The sequence below is a fragment of the Stegastes partitus genome, unplaced genomic scaffold (genome assembly GCF_000690725.1).
Source record: "Stegastes partitus isolate 25-593 unplaced genomic scaffold, Stegastes_partitus-1.0.2 Scaffold548, whole genome shotgun sequence".
Lineage (NCBI taxonomy): Eukaryota > Metazoa > Chordata > Actinopteri > Pomacentridae > Stegastes > Stegastes partitus.
The window spans coordinates 299,083-315,814 of record NW_007578279.1 but is presented as its reverse complement, the minus strand read 5'-3'; the positions used below and the strand labels follow the sequence as shown (position 1 = coordinate 315,814).

The window sequence follows — 16,732 nt, the reverse complement described above, 5'->3', positions numbered from 1 at the left end:
ATGGGATGCGTTGCTGTACAGACTTAATTATAAGGTCTGTCAAAGAGAAAGGAAGAGACCTGGTTAGACTAGATATAGCTTGGCCAAAATAGTTTATCTTTGTTTTCATCTGCAGTTGCTATTTTGGTTGAAATGTAGTTTCCCCCTCAAAGGCAAAAATCCTTTTGGAAACATGGCCATGAGCCGTATGTGTTTTGACTCTGTATACAATCCACACTCCAGATGGACACTTGGAGCAAATTTGTGTTCGTTCATGATGAGTGAACTGATTCCACCTGGAGAAAATGAATAGGAGGCAATAGAAGAAGAGTGAATAATTATGCTCTCTGTCTTTTGATATACATTCACGCAGGTTCAAAGGCACTCGTTTAAGTACACAGTTGGCACAGATAATGTAGTTATGTATCAAAGAGTAAATGTGTCTTTCAAGGTTTGGATTTTCTCATTTCTAAGCCTTTAAATTATGCACACCGCAGCAGTGACTTGCTGTGTTACGAGTAATTACCTCAACCTTATTATATAGATTTTTCAGGCAGAGGTATTTCAACCAAAATAAGCGCATGTGGAAGTTAAAATGCTAGCGTGACCTTGGGCACTCTCAGCTATCTGTGCTGAGCTTCCTCTATTTAGAACTGCCACACGAGTTTTGCTTGGTCTTTTCTTTTTGTGACCTCTGCCCTCATTTAAGATTTAAGGCTTATCTTGCGAAAGACCATGCTGCGAGAGACCAATTAAAGGTTTTTACAAGGTTGTTCATATCATTTTTTTTGTCATGCTGGGGGCAGGGCTCTGGGGATGTGGCAGTGTTGGTCAGTCCATCTGTTTGTCCTCCACTTTGGGCCAAATGGAAATATCTCAAAAGCTAAAGAAGTTAAGGCCTTGAAAGTCATCATGGTCCACCAGAAGATGAAGCCCACTGACTTTGGAGATGTTGTAGTTTTTCCTCCATTGCCACTGTGAGGTTGCCATCTGCGGGTCTGAGTGAAATATCTCCTCATCTGAGATTTCATTTCATACTGATGAACAATCACAAATCCACTGTGGGAGCACTGTCATCATGAAATTACTGTTCTGAATTAACTGCATGAGTCAAAAAAGAATGATTAAACACATCAGAGGCAAAACAAGTGTAAAGTGTAAACATTCATTTTTTATGATTCTGTATGATGTGACTGACTAAGAAGACATGTATGTCATGAGTTGTATCTTGTACAGTAGTTCAGGGGCCACAAATCAACGCTGGAATGCACTGCCCTGTTATTGAAGAAACACGTATACATTTTCCCCCGTAAACTGGTTAATGTGTTTTTGCTCTGTCTGCTCCATGACCCAGTTCAAAATGAAGTGCTAATGTGTTACCCTTTCACTGTGGTACAGCTGTGATTAACCAGGATGTAACAAAAAAGAGAGCAATTTTACTCTGACGGTAATTTTATAGAGTCTTGGGTTTCATACTTTTCCTTGCCAGTTAAAGTGAGCAGAGTCAAGGAGTCTGAAAAGGAAAAAAAAAAAACCCAACATATTGTACTTGATATTCTCAGCGTGCAGTCACCAAAACAGGTCTATTTCTATCAGACAAGTGGTTCACATAAGATAAGATTTATTTGCATTTCTGATATCAATAATCAGATTTTACAGCATCTCACTGATGGGATTCTCGGATGGTAAAGGTTAACGATTCTAATGCAGCAGAATTCTCATTGTAAACATTATTTGATGTGATTGCTCTGAAACAGTGCCTGCATCGAGCTGGATAAATCTGGATCTGGGTGTTTGTGTTTCATTACAGTGTCTGCCAAAGAGCTGGTGAAGACCTGCTGTGAGACAGGGGAGAAATGGGCTTCAGCTAATGGTCACTGCAGCAACATGGAGCCACCCACAAAAGACAGGCACTCCATGTGCTGGTAAGACCATCATGTAATGCTCATTTACTTTACTGGACTTAACAAGTTGAATCTGAAGACGATTAAGGTGACATAACAAAGAAATTTGTGTATTTGTTGAGGTGTTTTCTGGCAAGACCACTCAAACTTCGGTTTAACTTTCCTTTAGATATGCAAAATGGTCCTCAGAGCTGATTTGCCCTTTTTAGTTTCTCCTTATAATGAAATTCACAGCAACTTGAAAACACAGTTTGTTCAGCTCTGTTCTTGCTGCAAGTCCACAGTTGCAGCCCAAACGCTTCTGCAGTCATTTCTCACGTGTGCCTTTCTCTGCCAGGACTGCCCAACAACAGTGCTGCCTCGGTTCCCTGAGAGAAAGTCGGTGTTTGGCTGGAATGAATGCAGCCAAAGCTGGGAGTGTGTGTGAAGAGGACGCCAGCGACAAATGCGGGGTTGATTCCTACAAGGCAAGTATCGGTGACCAGGTACCACAGCAAAGAGCAAACACAGTTTACTGGGCTCACAGTCAAACTTTGACACTGTACATTTCAAATGAAGCCAAATTAATAACGTCTTTAGCATTTGGACAGCTTCATTCTAGATGTCTTCTGAGGATTACTGCTGTGGTGCTAATTCCCTGTTATTCAATTATCTTATTTAATTTAGACAAAATGATTTCGGGCCTATTGCAAGTGAAGATTCCCAGAGTCCTACAAGCTCTACTATTGTCTAAACAGACCTCAGTAATTGGAGATGTCAGATGTCAATTGTTCTGTCTCTCTAAAACTGTAGACTGTAACTGATGTTGTAAAACAGTAGCAGTGGATAGTAGGTTATTATGGCCAGTAAGGGTCCAACAGTGGCAACAGTGTAATTATTGCATTTGACTGGATTCCAAAAGCCGCTCATCTGTGTTGAAGGAAACCAACGCATCTGCTCAGAGTCACTTGAGCGGCTACGGTGCAGTAGAGCTGGTAAACTGTGGCTTTCACCACTTCTCTGAGGAATGGCTGTATTCATAACAGAATTGTGTCTTCTACAACCACGCTAAATCACAGCAGTCATTACTTCAGTTTTATGTTTTGCCATGATCACGTTAGCCTCACGTAGCTGGACCAATCTGCAGCACAGAATGGCCTAGCAGTATGAGGTGTCTGAAATTGTTTTAGGGGAACACACAGGGAGGTGAACACGGTCATAAAAATGACTAATTTATTGGGGAAAAAAACTAGTATGCCTCCTTTACTGCATGAATCAGTGTGGTGGATTGCTGCTCGGAGGTTTTTATTGTTGCTTCCTACAGTGACAGGGATTTTAAAAATGGTAACACATAGATAGCAGAAGGGGAAGAGAAATCCGTGTAAGCAATCAATGGCAAGCTTATACCCACAGTCTACATCCAGGGAGTCAGACTATGCTCCCATTCACTCAGTGGTGATCTTGTTGAGAGCTCCAAGGAAAAGAGTAAGAGGCAGTGCACAAGGGGAACATATTCCTAAATTTAAACTTGTCACTGTGAAAGTTCAATTCAACAAAATGAAGAACTAACAGCTCTGTGAATTATGTTTTGCCCTTCGGTGCTTTTGGCAGTCTGCATGTGGATGTTAGCCTATTAACATTTGCAAAAAGGTACGAAAAAAATACAGTTGATGTCAGTAGTCTTTGAGGAAGATGGACACAATTTGACCCGATGATAGTGCTTTTGAAAAGGGTCAAGGATTTTCTAAGTAGTTCAAAGTCATCCTGAGGGGAGCATTAATCTAGGCATGACATTTAAAGACGATCCATCCAGTAGTAGTGGAGACATTTCATCCGAACCCACTAATATCAAGCTAAAGCAAAAGTGAGGTGATCACTGAATCCTCTTTAAACCATCAAATGTTCAATATTATACTCCTTTTAACAAGTAAGTGTAAGTCTCACGTGTTCTCAGAATGTGTATTTCAAGTGTCAGCTCAAAATACTCCACTGATCATTGCTTCTACTACGCTATATTACATCCCCAAATGGGCTGTTTCAGTATCCATAGCTTTAAATGCAAACAGGCTGCTGCTGTCACACCCCTTTCAGGAAGAGCAAGCTAAACAACTTGTTCAGTGACAAACTTTCTGATCTATGGAGAAAAGAAAGAAATGAGGGGATGGTCTTACATTTTGTAGGTGTCTAGACACGCTGGGGACATAATTGTTGTCAAGGAATTGAAAAACAGGAATTTTTTGTAATATGGCTCTTTAATGTCTGTACAAAATTTTCAGACCCAAATCCATCTCGTACAGTAGATGTTGAGGTAGTTCATTTTATAAGTACTTGATTTCATGATATGGTTTGTTTTTCCATTTCTAGCAGCTGCTCTGAGAACCTACATGGCACTTGAAAGACTACAAGCATAAAGAGTGTTTGTTTGAACTGCAGGAGTGCTGTGGCTGCTGCTCTCTTGGGCTGCAGTTCCGCAGTGAGGGGCATCACTGCGAAGCCCACCAGTACCTGGGTTTCCACTGCAGACACATCTTTCTGACCTGCTGCGAGGGAAGGGAGGGGAGAACTGGGAATCAAGATGGTCGGCACACCATCCGACAGAGACCTGCTCTGGACTCCACTCTGCTGCCAAAAAAAGGTATTGTCAACAAACATTCACACAAACTCACATGAAAGCTTCACGGACAAGTTTCAGGCTGAAAGAGGTGACGTTGTGAGGTGGGCTGATTTAAAGCAAAGCAATCAATTTTCTTTAAACTGGCTGTTAAAAGGAGCTACTCTAGTTAGATCCCCTGACCCCGGTGAAAAATGGTGCACCTTAATGGCCTCCCATGTCACCCTGTATACTGTAATTCTAAGAGATCTAGTGTCTGCCTGCCTGGCATTGTATTCATTTCTGTTCCGGCAAACCCCTCGGATGTCTGAATTTGCCTTGCACTAAAAAAAACTTGGCTTATATCAAATTCGCATTGTTTTTTGAAGCATTTTGTGCCAAATGTTTTGCCCATCCCATGGCAATGTGTGAAACAGAATCAGAAATCCAGCACACATCCTTTTTTGTATATCTTCTGAAGCTGCCTGTGTATTTTTATAAGATCCCATCTAAGGATGGGCGTTGCTAACTTGTTTGGGATCTGAATGATGTGGTATGTGGCAGTGGTTGATGTTGTGTACTTAGCCCTGTAAAAATAAACATTACAATAAAAAACAAGAAAAGAAATTCTCCTTATCATCGTGCTGTGTTGAAAAACGACTGCCTATCTACCCTGTAATTATTACTGTACATTTGAAAAAGTGTTTTCCTTTGATGAGCAACTGCCGCTCTGTCTTTGTACTGTAGTGTCTGACAGCCCGTACCCTAAAGAGGCCTTCTCCATCGGCGAGGAGCAGGATGGGGGGAATGCAGTCGAGGGTCCTGTTGAGGTGGAGGACATGGATGAGTGCTTGATATATGGAGGCAGCATCTGCCACCACAGATGCATCAACACAGTGGGCTCCTACCGATGCGAGTGCTTCCCTGGATATGTGCTGCAAGAGGATGCTTCCACTTGTGCACAAGGTAAAGTGAAGACCACCCATCTTATTTTGTCGCACATTGCTACCAAACAGAAAGCAAATCTCTGCGCTGTGTAATCTTTGAAGTATGATTTACGGTCTGGGTGCATGTCAGAGAGATCCCATTTGTCTACACATTCACTGTGTATTATTTTCCTGGCCTGTTTCAGTTCCTTCCCGTCTGCAAGGCCCGATACTGCCTAATAATAATTTTTCTGTTCGTACACTAACATCCCTTTCCTGGACTGATAGCAATGCTCAACTGGTCACATCTCCACTGTTGTAGCAAATTATTTCAGCTGAAGAAAAAAAGAACATTTTCCCTCTGTTTAAAACTCAATTTGTTGTCCCGGCTAAATCTGAAGGTCTATTCAGGTGCACAGTCTTGAAGTGTTTTCAGGTAATACTGTGCAGCGTACCAGACTTTAATCAACAGTGGCTTCTACCAACACAAGCCTGTCTCAACAGGATGCTAATGCCAGAGCTCTCAGCAAATTACAGTGAAGGATTGGGGCTCACTAATAAAACCAAATGTTTGTCTGCAGGCAATGTTTTTTCCTGTCTCACCTCCATTGCTATTACAACTTTCATCTGTAGCCACTAGCCTCATATCATTGGATGGAAATGCAGCCATTGCACAAGGTCTGAGTCTCTAACTAAGACCGCCGTCGATGGAGAGCTGGAATTTGTGATTATGGTGTAATTCATAGCTCCTGTGTTGACATTATTCATGTTGGTGCAGAGACGTTGGATGAGGAGAACAGACTGAAGGAGGTTGACAGAGCGGCGGCGGAGCCCACCTCACCACTTCCGCCTCCCACCCAGCCTGCTGTCCCACTCAACCCCTGTGAAGGTTAGAAATGCACAGCTTAATCATGGTTGAGAGAGCTGCAGACCCGACAGCTCGCAATGAGCACTTTCATTCATCATTATGGCTTAATCAGACACTAGAACGGGCATCATGAGGGAGCTGAATATGTTTAGTGGAAAAGGGAGCACAGGCTGACATAGACTGACATGTTATGATTTCCTACTCATCCTTTCCATGAAATGTGCTGCAAACGTCAAACACAAGCAGCATTTTGGCAACGGCCACTCGTTCTCACGAGACCGCCATATCATAACGTGTGCACGGTCACATTTTGTTGCTCTTGTTTGGTTTCCATGACACCAGGGTGGAGGTCCACCACACTGTGGGCCAAAAGTGGGAAATACAATATGACCAGGTCAGGGATCAACCTGGAAAAAGGAAATGAGCAAACAGCTATACAGTAAATACTGTTCTGTCTCCCACAGAGAGCCTCAAAGCTCCCTTCTGTTTCTGCCTAAATAGTGCTGTGTCAAGAAATGGTACAGTATATTTCATTTGACCTGATCATATCGAATTATTTCACTGTATTACTCTTAGGAAACGGCATCTGTGAGCAACAGTGCACCCCGGTGGGCGGAAGGCCACAGTGCTCCTGTTTGCCGGGATTCTCCCTCAGAGCTGATGGACGCACATGTGAAGGTAAGCAACCAAAACCCAGTGATAATGCCAAAAACATTGTCTGACATTACACCAGGGCAGCACGTGGAAATTCAGTGCAATCATAGAAGTGAAACACGGCTTTGCAATTTCAGCCCTCATTTCAGTTTTCTTTTCAGCCAGAAGAGTTTGGTTCCAGTTGAGGAGAGTTTCTTGGCAAGACTGTCTGCCACTGATTTGTCTCTTTCTCTCATCAGCGCCTCCAGATTTGCAGAGGAGATACAGCTCTAATCCCCTGTGGGAGAAGTTTTCATCTTGTTCCTGAGCTGAGTCTCTACCAGAGGGATTATCCCAACTGTCCTTGCATTGTCACGATATATCTTACCAATTGCATACCATATATACCCATTATTTCCACCCAAGAAAGGCAATGGACTGTGTGTTTTGTCATGAGACCAATCAGCTACTGCTCTATATGTCTAATCTGTCTCCCAGGGAATACTTTTTGTTAAGTTTAGCCACAACCACAGGTCCATCTAATGCCTGACAGCAGCACAGTAACACAGAAAGCAGCTCGGTGCGGTGACAAATTTCTCATTGTGTGGATTTTATTCCCGGTGGCCTTGCCCCTAATCTTTCTCCCAGAGGAGGGTTCGACCTGTCTCTTTAATCTGCTTCTAACTGCTGACTGTTACACGCAGACGACGGCGACTTGATGGTTTTATTGTACGTCTTGTCGTCTGCTTTTTTTTTCCAAACCTAAGCGATGAGCATCTTCTCCTTTGCGCTTCTCTTTCTTCCCACTCACACATTTGTCTTGCTTCTTTTCTTTTCACCATCCAGACATAAATGAGTGTTTGTCTGCACGTGCCTGCCAGGTGAATGAGCGCTGCATGAACACCGCAGGGAGTTATGTCTGTCAGAGACTGATCACCTGCCCCCCTGGATACCAGATCAACAATGACCTTTGTGAAGGTATATTACACCTTATCAGCATCAAGCAGAATCAAAGTATTCACTTCCACCAACAGTTAATATGATGTAAATAGCAGCAAGGGAGCATTGCTGAACAATATAAGGAAAGAGCATTGTTCAGGGACAATCACCTTTCCCACCCTTGAGAGTTTAGTATTGAATTATTATTTTTTTAGTTCTTCACTTTCAGTAACTATGTAATTTTACATTTGAGTAAGTATTTGCTTCATAGAGTGTATTTGTTGTTAGCCAAAGTATTTGCTTGCTGTTCTTTGAAGAGCTGCCTGGCTTTTCTTTGTGGGTGATACCCAACTTTGGGATGCGATAGTAAACCTCCAAATATCTCTCATTATTTCCATGCACCATAAATTTGGCCTGTGCAGAGGTTTCACTCATACAGCAGCAGGAGTGTTCTGGAAGAAAGGCTCCCTAAGATGAGTTTTAGATGTGCTGTAGGAGCTGTTAGTAACTGCAGATGGGTTTCTGTGGGCTCAGGCAAGGGGACGCAGCTAATCCACACGGTCCCTGTGAGTTTAAAAGATGTTCAATCAGGCAAAATGAGCATTTAACAAGAACCTATGTTTAATGGGTGAGCCTCCAAACAGCTGCCACTTCAGGTCATTGCCATAAGTGGGGAGTGTGAGAAAAACATCTTAGTGCTGCGCTTCCAATTCCATTTTGTATCTTAACAAGAGGCTGTAGTGAAATAGTCATTTTGCCTCTTCTCACAAATGAAGCAAAGTCAGCACTCAAAGAGAAATAGAGTTGTTTTCCTCTCTTGTCCGTAAACAGAATGATACAGTTTTGACCAGTTAATTGTACAATCTGGCATCAATACTCAATATCTTTCTCACTTTCTGCCTGTTTCGGTCACACCATCCATCCATTATCTCTACACCGCTCAGTCCTCATTAGGATTGCAGGGGGCTGGAATCTATCCCAGCTGACTTAGGGTGAAGGCAGGGCACATCTGGACAGGTCGCCAGTCTATCACAGGGCTACACTTACAACTAAGCACACTCACATTCACACCTACGGACAATTTAGAATCACCAATTAACCTCAACATGTTTTTGGACTGACCTGTCCAGGGTGTCCCCCCCTTCGCCCTAAGTCAGCTGGGATAGGCTCCAGCCCCCCCGCGACCCTAGTGAGGATTAAGCAGTGTATAGATAATGGATGGATGTTTTTGGACTGTGGGAGGAAGCTGGAGAACCTGGAGAGAACCCACGCTGCACGGGGAGAAAATGCAAACTCCACGCAGACAGATCTCTGGTGTCCTCACCGGGATGCGAGCCGGCGACCTTCGCGAGGCGATGGTGCTAACCACCGAGCCACCTTGCAGCCCTGGGTCGCACCAGAATGCACAAATTTCATACACATCCATCCATCCATTATCTATACACCGCTTAGTCCTCACTAGGGTCGTGGGAGGGCTGGAGCCTATCCCAGCCGACTTAGGGCGAAGGCAGGGGACACCCTGGACAGGTCGCCAGGCTATTGCAAGGCCACACTTAGAGATAGACAACCAAGCACGCTCACATTCACACCTACGGACAATTTAGAATCACCAATTAACCTCAGCATGTTTTTGGACTGTGTGGGAGGAAGCCGGAGAACCAGGAGAGAACCCATGATGGGGGGGAAGAATCCAGAGGTTCAAAGGGGTTGAATTCTCACATACAGCAGCGAGTGGACTCTTTTGACTTTTCTAGGTTCTTTGAGGCCTTTTGCCTTCGCTGGGAGGGAAGTCAGTGCCAACCTCTCACACATTTATCCTGCTTCCTGGTTTTTCTTTCTCTTTCTCTGTTGGTGTCAGGCTCACTCAGCTCCTTGTCGACTCTGCCAGGTTTGTGTCAGGAGCAAGATGCTCAATCACTGTTTAGAGACCTACCCTATATCTGTATGGCTGCCTGCCAGAGCTGGTTTAGGCCTCTATACAGCAATTACAGAGGCAAAACCTCCTTGAAAACACAAGACACATGCATTATTCACACAGACACACACATATGCGCCACATTTTTTTTTTTTTTTGATCTTTTGAGACTGTTATTTCCCTCCAGCTTTGGTTCATACTATGACAACAGATGTGGAAGACTGATTGACAGGAGATAAATCCCTTAGTAGACAGGTGTTAGAGGACTCTGGGGGAATATACTGAAATAGTCACTCACGCTGCACAGGAAGACTGATGCTTGTGACTTGTGCTGGTTTGACTTGTTAGATATATTCATCTAGCTGAAATAATAATCTGTCACTCACACTGCTCTGGCAGCAACAAGATTGATTAGTATACATAAGATTCCTAAGTTGTAATACAATTCTTTTATATTTGATTAACCTCTTGAGCATTTACTGAGAGAGCTGCATGACGTGCAATCTGCCATTTAGCCACAGTGCCATCCAGTGGTGAGATATGGTATTACAGGCAGGCATTATTTGCAATTGATCCTCATTAACTAATTGATTTTCTTTTTCCACAGACATCAATGAGTGCGTTCAGGGAAGCCACAACTGCGGAGCTGGCTTTCAGTGTGTAAATACGGAAGGCTCGTTCAGGTGTAATCCCAGCGCTCGCTGTCCCGCTGGCTTCAAACAGGACCAACAGGGCAGCTGTGTAGGTAAGAGACACCATGTAGGTGTTTTTTTTTTTTTTCCATACTTAATGGTTATAATTCGGAATAATCAATGGCCGTGTTGGGTTTGTCACCCCCAATTCATTGTGTTTTATTGGTTACAGGTGCAATTGTACAGAAAAAAATGAGTAGAGTAAGATAAGAAAAAAGAAAGGAAGAGGAGGAAATTCATAAATAAGATTTACATAGGGAATCCCTGTAATCATTTGCATTTATAGATCAGTAAACACAGAAAACTGTACTCTTGTGCACACGTACAAAATCTGCTGACACATACTCAGACACATTGATTCCATCCATTGCCTCCATAATTTTGCTTTATGTAGCACATCCATTAAGCCAATCCTGCTCTAACACAGTCAATACTGCTGCAGATTTTGCAAAAGTGATTCTCTTTCCACTCTGAGTTTTCCCCATTATTTTTTATCCATTTGTCTGTACTTCAGCTTCCTTTTTGCATCAATTTACTTTTATGGACCTTATTCACAATATTCTATATAAACATTTGTCCTTTAAGCCACTTTAGCAGTAGAAATCCATCTAATGAGATGCATAAAACAAAATCAGGGTCATAAATTGTCATCATACTATATTTCTATGTGATTTGATCATTTAACATGAAAAAAAAAAAAAAACATCTTTTGCAGCACTGATTGCAGTCGTAACCGGTCCATAGACTGAAGGATGGCTGTATGAATTTCATTTGTTTGGAATCGAAACCTTTCCTTGTCTTAAGGTTAAATCATAGAATATGCGTCTTTTCCCTGTTATAAGCCAGAATTGTTTTTGTTTTTAGTAATTCCTTATCCTGATCCCAAACAGATGAGTGAACCAGGGCAGAAACACAAAGAGAAATTTCCCCACAGGTGAATCATAGTCTGTGAAGATGCACGGTTGTACACCACGCAGGTGAATCAGCAGGGCTGCAGTGACAGAGGGGTTAAATGCCACACAGACAGGAGATCAGAGAAGTTGCTGTTAGGGGCTGCAAAGGGGTGGATAAAAGCCAATCCTCTGTCCTACTCCAGTACAAACTGATGCTGTGGAATTAGCCCCCAGGGGCAGGAACTGGGGCATGTCGAGGCGGCAGACGCCACTATAAAAGGAGTGTAAAAGAAATGCTCTGAGAAATGAGAAAATGGAGAAAATGTCAGACACACACACACACACACACACACACACACACACACACAACAAAGTTATCCAGAGGAACACAACTGTGTGATGTGTTTGCTTTGATATCACAGCACAGTGTGGCTTAAGAGCTGTGCTCTGGTCTCTTGTGCCTTGTCTTTGTGCCTTTGGGGCTTTCCTCTTCTTCTACCTTTCTTCGCCTTTATCTCACTTGCTCTGTCTTCCTCTGTCTACCAGACGTTGATGAGTGTGCTGCCTTGACCCCACCGTGCAGTCCAGCGTTTAACTGCATCAACACAGTGGGATCCTACCTGTGTAACAGGAAGATAATATGTAGCCGTGGCTATCATTCCAGTCCCGATGGATCCAGATGTGTTGGTAAGATTGGTGGTTATTACACATGGAGCATATGTAATCCGATTTGCTAGACAGCCTTAAGGTCAATGTTGGCAGAAAATGTGTTGCAGCCAAGAGAGAGTTGAGATTATTTAGCTCACATGCCTTTATAAATGTAAAAACTGAATACCCACATCATAGCACTATTTTAGTTTTTCCCTTAAAGTATAAAAATATTAGTTAAACTAAATAAAGGATCAAAAAGTAGAAAGCTTATAATGAAAAAAGTCATGTTGTCATACATTTGAGTTTCCAAACACAGAAAGTGATGGGATCTGAATGTTGTCAGTATTTTACTCATGTTTCCATCTCTTTGCAATTCATGTGCATCTTGTAGATGTGGATGAATGTCAGGACAGCCTGCGTCGATGTGAAGAGGGTCAGCGGTGCCATAATTTGCCTGGTTCTTATCGTTGTGATTGCCAGACTGGCTATCAGCATGACTTATTCAGGAGGATGTGTGTGGGTATGTTGAACATCATATATGTCATCTAAGGATGAGCACTTGCTGAATTGCCAAAAAAACAAAAACCCAAACAACCTTTTTGTTATGGTTTTATCGTCTTTCTCTTCCTGTTTCCTGCTCTCTCTGTCATTCCTTCCCTCTTGCACTACTGTACAGCCACCCCTCTTCTTTGCCTGCCCACTCTGCTGCTCCTCTTTATTATTCTGTGGTGGGAGAGCTGCTGCTGTTTCCCAGCTTCTGCTGCTGGCTTCTGCAGGAGCCGCTGGCCCACCGATCACGTCTCCTGCTGCACAGGACTCTGTTGTGGCCCTGCTGCTGCTGCAGCTCCCTCTGTTTGTGATTCACTGTGTTGTGACTCTCATAATAATGGACTCAGCTCAAGTGTTTAGACTATCAGCAGACAGATGGTCCCCTCGCATCACACTCTCGTTGACATTCACACAAACATGCACAGGCATGCACACATACGCAGTTGTGCAGGACAGCAAACTTGCACATGCTTGGCTGCATACATGCACTTGCACATATGGGTGAGAGCACACAAGTGCAAAAATGCAGTTACCGAGGTATGATGATGCTGCTTCTTCCTCTCAGATGTAAATGAGTGTTGGCAGTACCCCGGCCGTCTGTGTGCCCAGACCTGTGAGAACACCCCAGGCTCCTATGAATGCTCGTGTACCTCTGGTTTCCGCTTATCTAGTGATGGCAAGAACTGTGAAGGTGTGTTTTTGTTAATGTCTGTCTGCATGGGTGTGTGTGCATCAGTGTGTGCATGCTGATGCTTGTCGCTGTATGTTTTTGTGAATTTGTGCATAAAAATATGTGTGTGTGTGTGTGTGTGTGTGTAGGTGTGGGTGTGTGTGTGTGCATGAACAGTTCCAAGACTGAGCTGATATTAAAGCTGGCCACTGCTCAGCATGCAGCAGAAGAGGGATGGCGGTTCGCTGTATTAGTGTATTATACTGTATATCATGCCATGCCTTCAAGCGGGATCCAGTAAAAGCATAATTGGCTTCATAACAACATCTTGTTTATATGTTAGGATAGCAACATTGAAAATTCTTTGATCAAGTACAGTATGACAGTAATGAGCTCTAACCTCTAATCTCCAGATGTGAATGAGTGTCTGGCCAGCCCATGCAGTCAGGAGTGTGCCAACATCTATGGTTCCTACCAGTGCTACTGCAGACAGGGCTACTACCTCAGGGAGGATGGGCACACCTGTGAAGGTGGGGCATGCTCTATTACACACCACAAACACTATATTTATGCCAAACCTGTGTTTCGGCAAGTTTATGTATCAAATTCCCATGAGTTATCCTCCTTGTCACCCAGACATCGACGAGTGCTCCCAGAGCATCGGCCATCTGTGCACCTATAAGTGTGTGAATGTCCCAGGCAGTTACCAGTGCGCTTGTCCTGAATACGGATACACCATGTCTCCAAATGGACGATCTTGTAGAGGTGAGCGCCCCCCACAAACAAAACAATACGATAAAAACATGCATATAGTCACAGAACGGTGTAAATATACCTCATTGAGTTCTGCTCCAAAATGCATTTTAAAAATGGCTCAGCAGCCCTTTAACTCTTCACAGATTGTGCTGTAATGGTTCTGCTCAGATAAATATAATTGGTAGTTTTACAGTGGTGCAGTAATTACACACTCTATAAAACTTTATTGGCCTAAAAGTCTTGTCATGCTAATTTGAATTTTTTACTTGAGCAATCTTTTTCTCCACAAGGAGGCTTTTCCTCAAAGTTCTATTATCCTCCTCTCCGGGCTGTAAAGCGGGCCTTGTGCGTTAACTGTGTGTTTTAGATATTGATGAGTGCACCACGAGGGCCCATAACTGCTCTTTAGCTGAGACCTGCTACAACATCCAAGGAGGGTACCGCTGCCTTTCTTTCAGCTGCCCACCAAACTACCGCAAAGTGTCTGACACGTGAGTAATGACATCACTTTAAAGCTGATTTTCAGTATATGGCTACTTTGGATCTTTGGTTAATATTATGTTTTTTTGTTGTTTTTTTTTAATTTCAGGGGGGGACTGTAGAAGAATCTGCTTGATACATTTATGTTCTTATTTTTCCTAATCACTCTTGTTGGAGATACAGTATTTGATCTTGATTTTATTGCAATATGAGCAAATTAAACAATCGTAGTCGTATTGTGCTTTTCAATGGTGAATTATCTCTTAACATTTCTGACCTTCCCTTTTGCACAATAAAAAGTATTTTCCGTCTCATCAAAGCACTTTTAATTGCTTTGCTGTTTAAAGATGCATTACAAATAAAGTGTACTATGCCTCCCCTGTAGTCGCTGTGAGCGCATCAGCTGTCCCAACTACCTGGAGTGCCAAAACTCTCCTCTGAGAATCACCTACTACTACCTCAGCTTCCAGTCCAACATCGTCATCCCCGCTCAGATCTTCCGCATCGGACCCTCTCCCGCCTACTCCGGGGACAATGTCATCGTCAGCATTACACAGGGAAACGAGGAAAACTACTTCAGCACGAGGAAGCTGAACGCGTACACGGGCGCCGTGTACTTACACCGACAGGTTCAGGGCCCGAGGGATTTCCTCATCGACGTGGAGATGAAGCTTTGGAGACAGGGGACGTTTACCACTTTCCAAGCCAAGATCTACGTGTTCATCACAGCCAACTCGCTCTAACAGCCGGAGCTGTGCCGTGGCCAGTATGGACCTTAATGCAGTTCATGAGGACTTTTCATATCACTATTTAACAATGCCACTGTCCGTCACGACGAGTTTGAGCAGTTAACTTTGCTTTTGTTCAGATGAAGTTAGTATTACAACATTGCCATTAGGTGTAGTGGATTGTTCAGAAAGGAGCTTTGTGTCACTTTCTATTTATACTCTGTGATTGCATGGAAACATTTTTTTCTTCTCGCATATCCTTTATACATATTCCATATTTTGAAAGTTTTAAAGTCTGAATCTAAAATAATATATTTGAGGATACAAAAATATTCAGGACGCCACAAAAATTGCAACCATTTTAGAACCAATTCTTAGTTTTCTGCTCAAACGATCCTGTTGTCATGAGGTGATATGCAGCTTGATAATTGAGAGAAAGCAGACTTTTTTTCTTAGTTTCTTTGAGTTTCCATTATAGAACAACTATATCTCTTATTTTATTTTCACCTGCACTGCTGCCAACATTTGTGTTTGAAGTATTTAAAAAAACTAACTTAACATTACGCTCTGTGGTGTGTTTTTGTATCCCTTTAATCAGATATATTATGGATGGATGTATCATATTTTTTTATGCTAGATTCAAGTATTTTAGTAAAATATAAATATATATATAAAACGCCACTGTGTTGTGGTGAATGCTGGCCAATGTTATTTTATAAGGAGCATTATTTGTCGAGGAGAAGTGTGGCATTTCTGTTTTATAATTCCTCAGTTATTTTGTACTTATTGTGCACCAGTTCTGTTTAATAGTCTGTATATTGTGTGAACATTCCCAGTAAAGCTGTCAAAAAATGTAGTTCATTCTTGTCGGAGCACTGCACACGGTAAATATCCTATTTACATAGCTGTTCACACCTTGCGAGTGAACTCAACATGAGCGTCATCCATCATCGTGCGGCTGTTCATGCGCGCACATTTTATGATGGCTAGTAAAAGTAATGGCCTTGTAGTGTTTAATATCTGAAATAAAATGACTGAAATCTTCCTATATTACCGTGTAAGGTCTTGTCTGCTCTGCACATTACAGCTTCATCTGTACTGCAGTTTGTAAAATAATAAGTATTACACTCCCACCTACAGGATGAATCAAATCCTGCACCTTCAAATACTGGCTCTCCTCCAAAGAAACATAGTGTCTTATACAACAGTTTTAGAGAAGAAACACAGAAATAAGCATGGCAGCACATTTCAGTCAATAAACATAAATAAACATTGATGCTTGCTGATTTTCTTGTCCACCTTTCAGCTCTAAACTTATCTTCTGCCGCTGCTCAGAGTTCAGTGAACCTCCCGGACCCGCTGTAATCATCGGAAAGGGTGTGTGTGTGTCTGCGTGACAGCTGTATTAATGCGTGTTGCACATCCAAAACAGTGCCCCTCGCCAGTTTTCTGTTCTCCCGCATGAGTTATACTACCAAAGGTCACCTCAACAAAAATTACTGCGATTTCTGCTCTAATTTTAGCCCCCTCGGTCTTTGCTTGGTGAAAATCGGAATAGACGTTTAGCTCCAGAAGCTTTA

The 16,732-nt window shown here is 42.7% G+C and overlaps 1 protein-coding gene across 1 annotated transcript; it reads left to right on the top strand.

The window, feature by feature from the left end:
• Positions 1-172: 172 nt before the first annotated feature.
• LOC103362002 (fibulin-2-like) lies at positions 173-16,203 on the top strand. The gene is made up of 15 exons (XM_008288244.1): positions 173-185; positions 1,790-1,904; positions 2,221-2,368; positions 4,329-4,497; positions 5,200-5,418; positions 6,157-6,267; positions 6,823-6,924; positions 7,726-7,857; positions 10,341-10,478; positions 11,865-12,005; positions 12,361-12,489; positions 13,602-13,718; positions 13,825-13,953; positions 14,312-14,435; positions 14,810-16,203. Exons 1-15 carry the CDS (start codon positions 173-175, stop codon positions 15,165-15,167), a joined length of 2,145 nt encoding a protein of 714 aa, XP_008286466.1. The 3' UTR covers positions 15,168-16,203.
• Positions 16,204-16,732: the final 529 nt, after the last annotated feature.

Excerpts from the sequence above, each read along its gene's own strand:
- LOC103362002 (XM_008288244.1), top strand. Across the intron at positions 6,268-6,822 it reads CCCACTCAACCCCTGTGAAG|GAAACGGCATCTGTGAGCAA; the intron begins GTTAGAAATGCA and ends TATTACTCTTAG. Across the intron at positions 13,719-13,824 it reads GGATGGGCACACCTGTGAAG|ACATCGACGAGTGCTCCCAG; the intron begins GTGGGGCATGCT and ends CTTGTCACCCAG.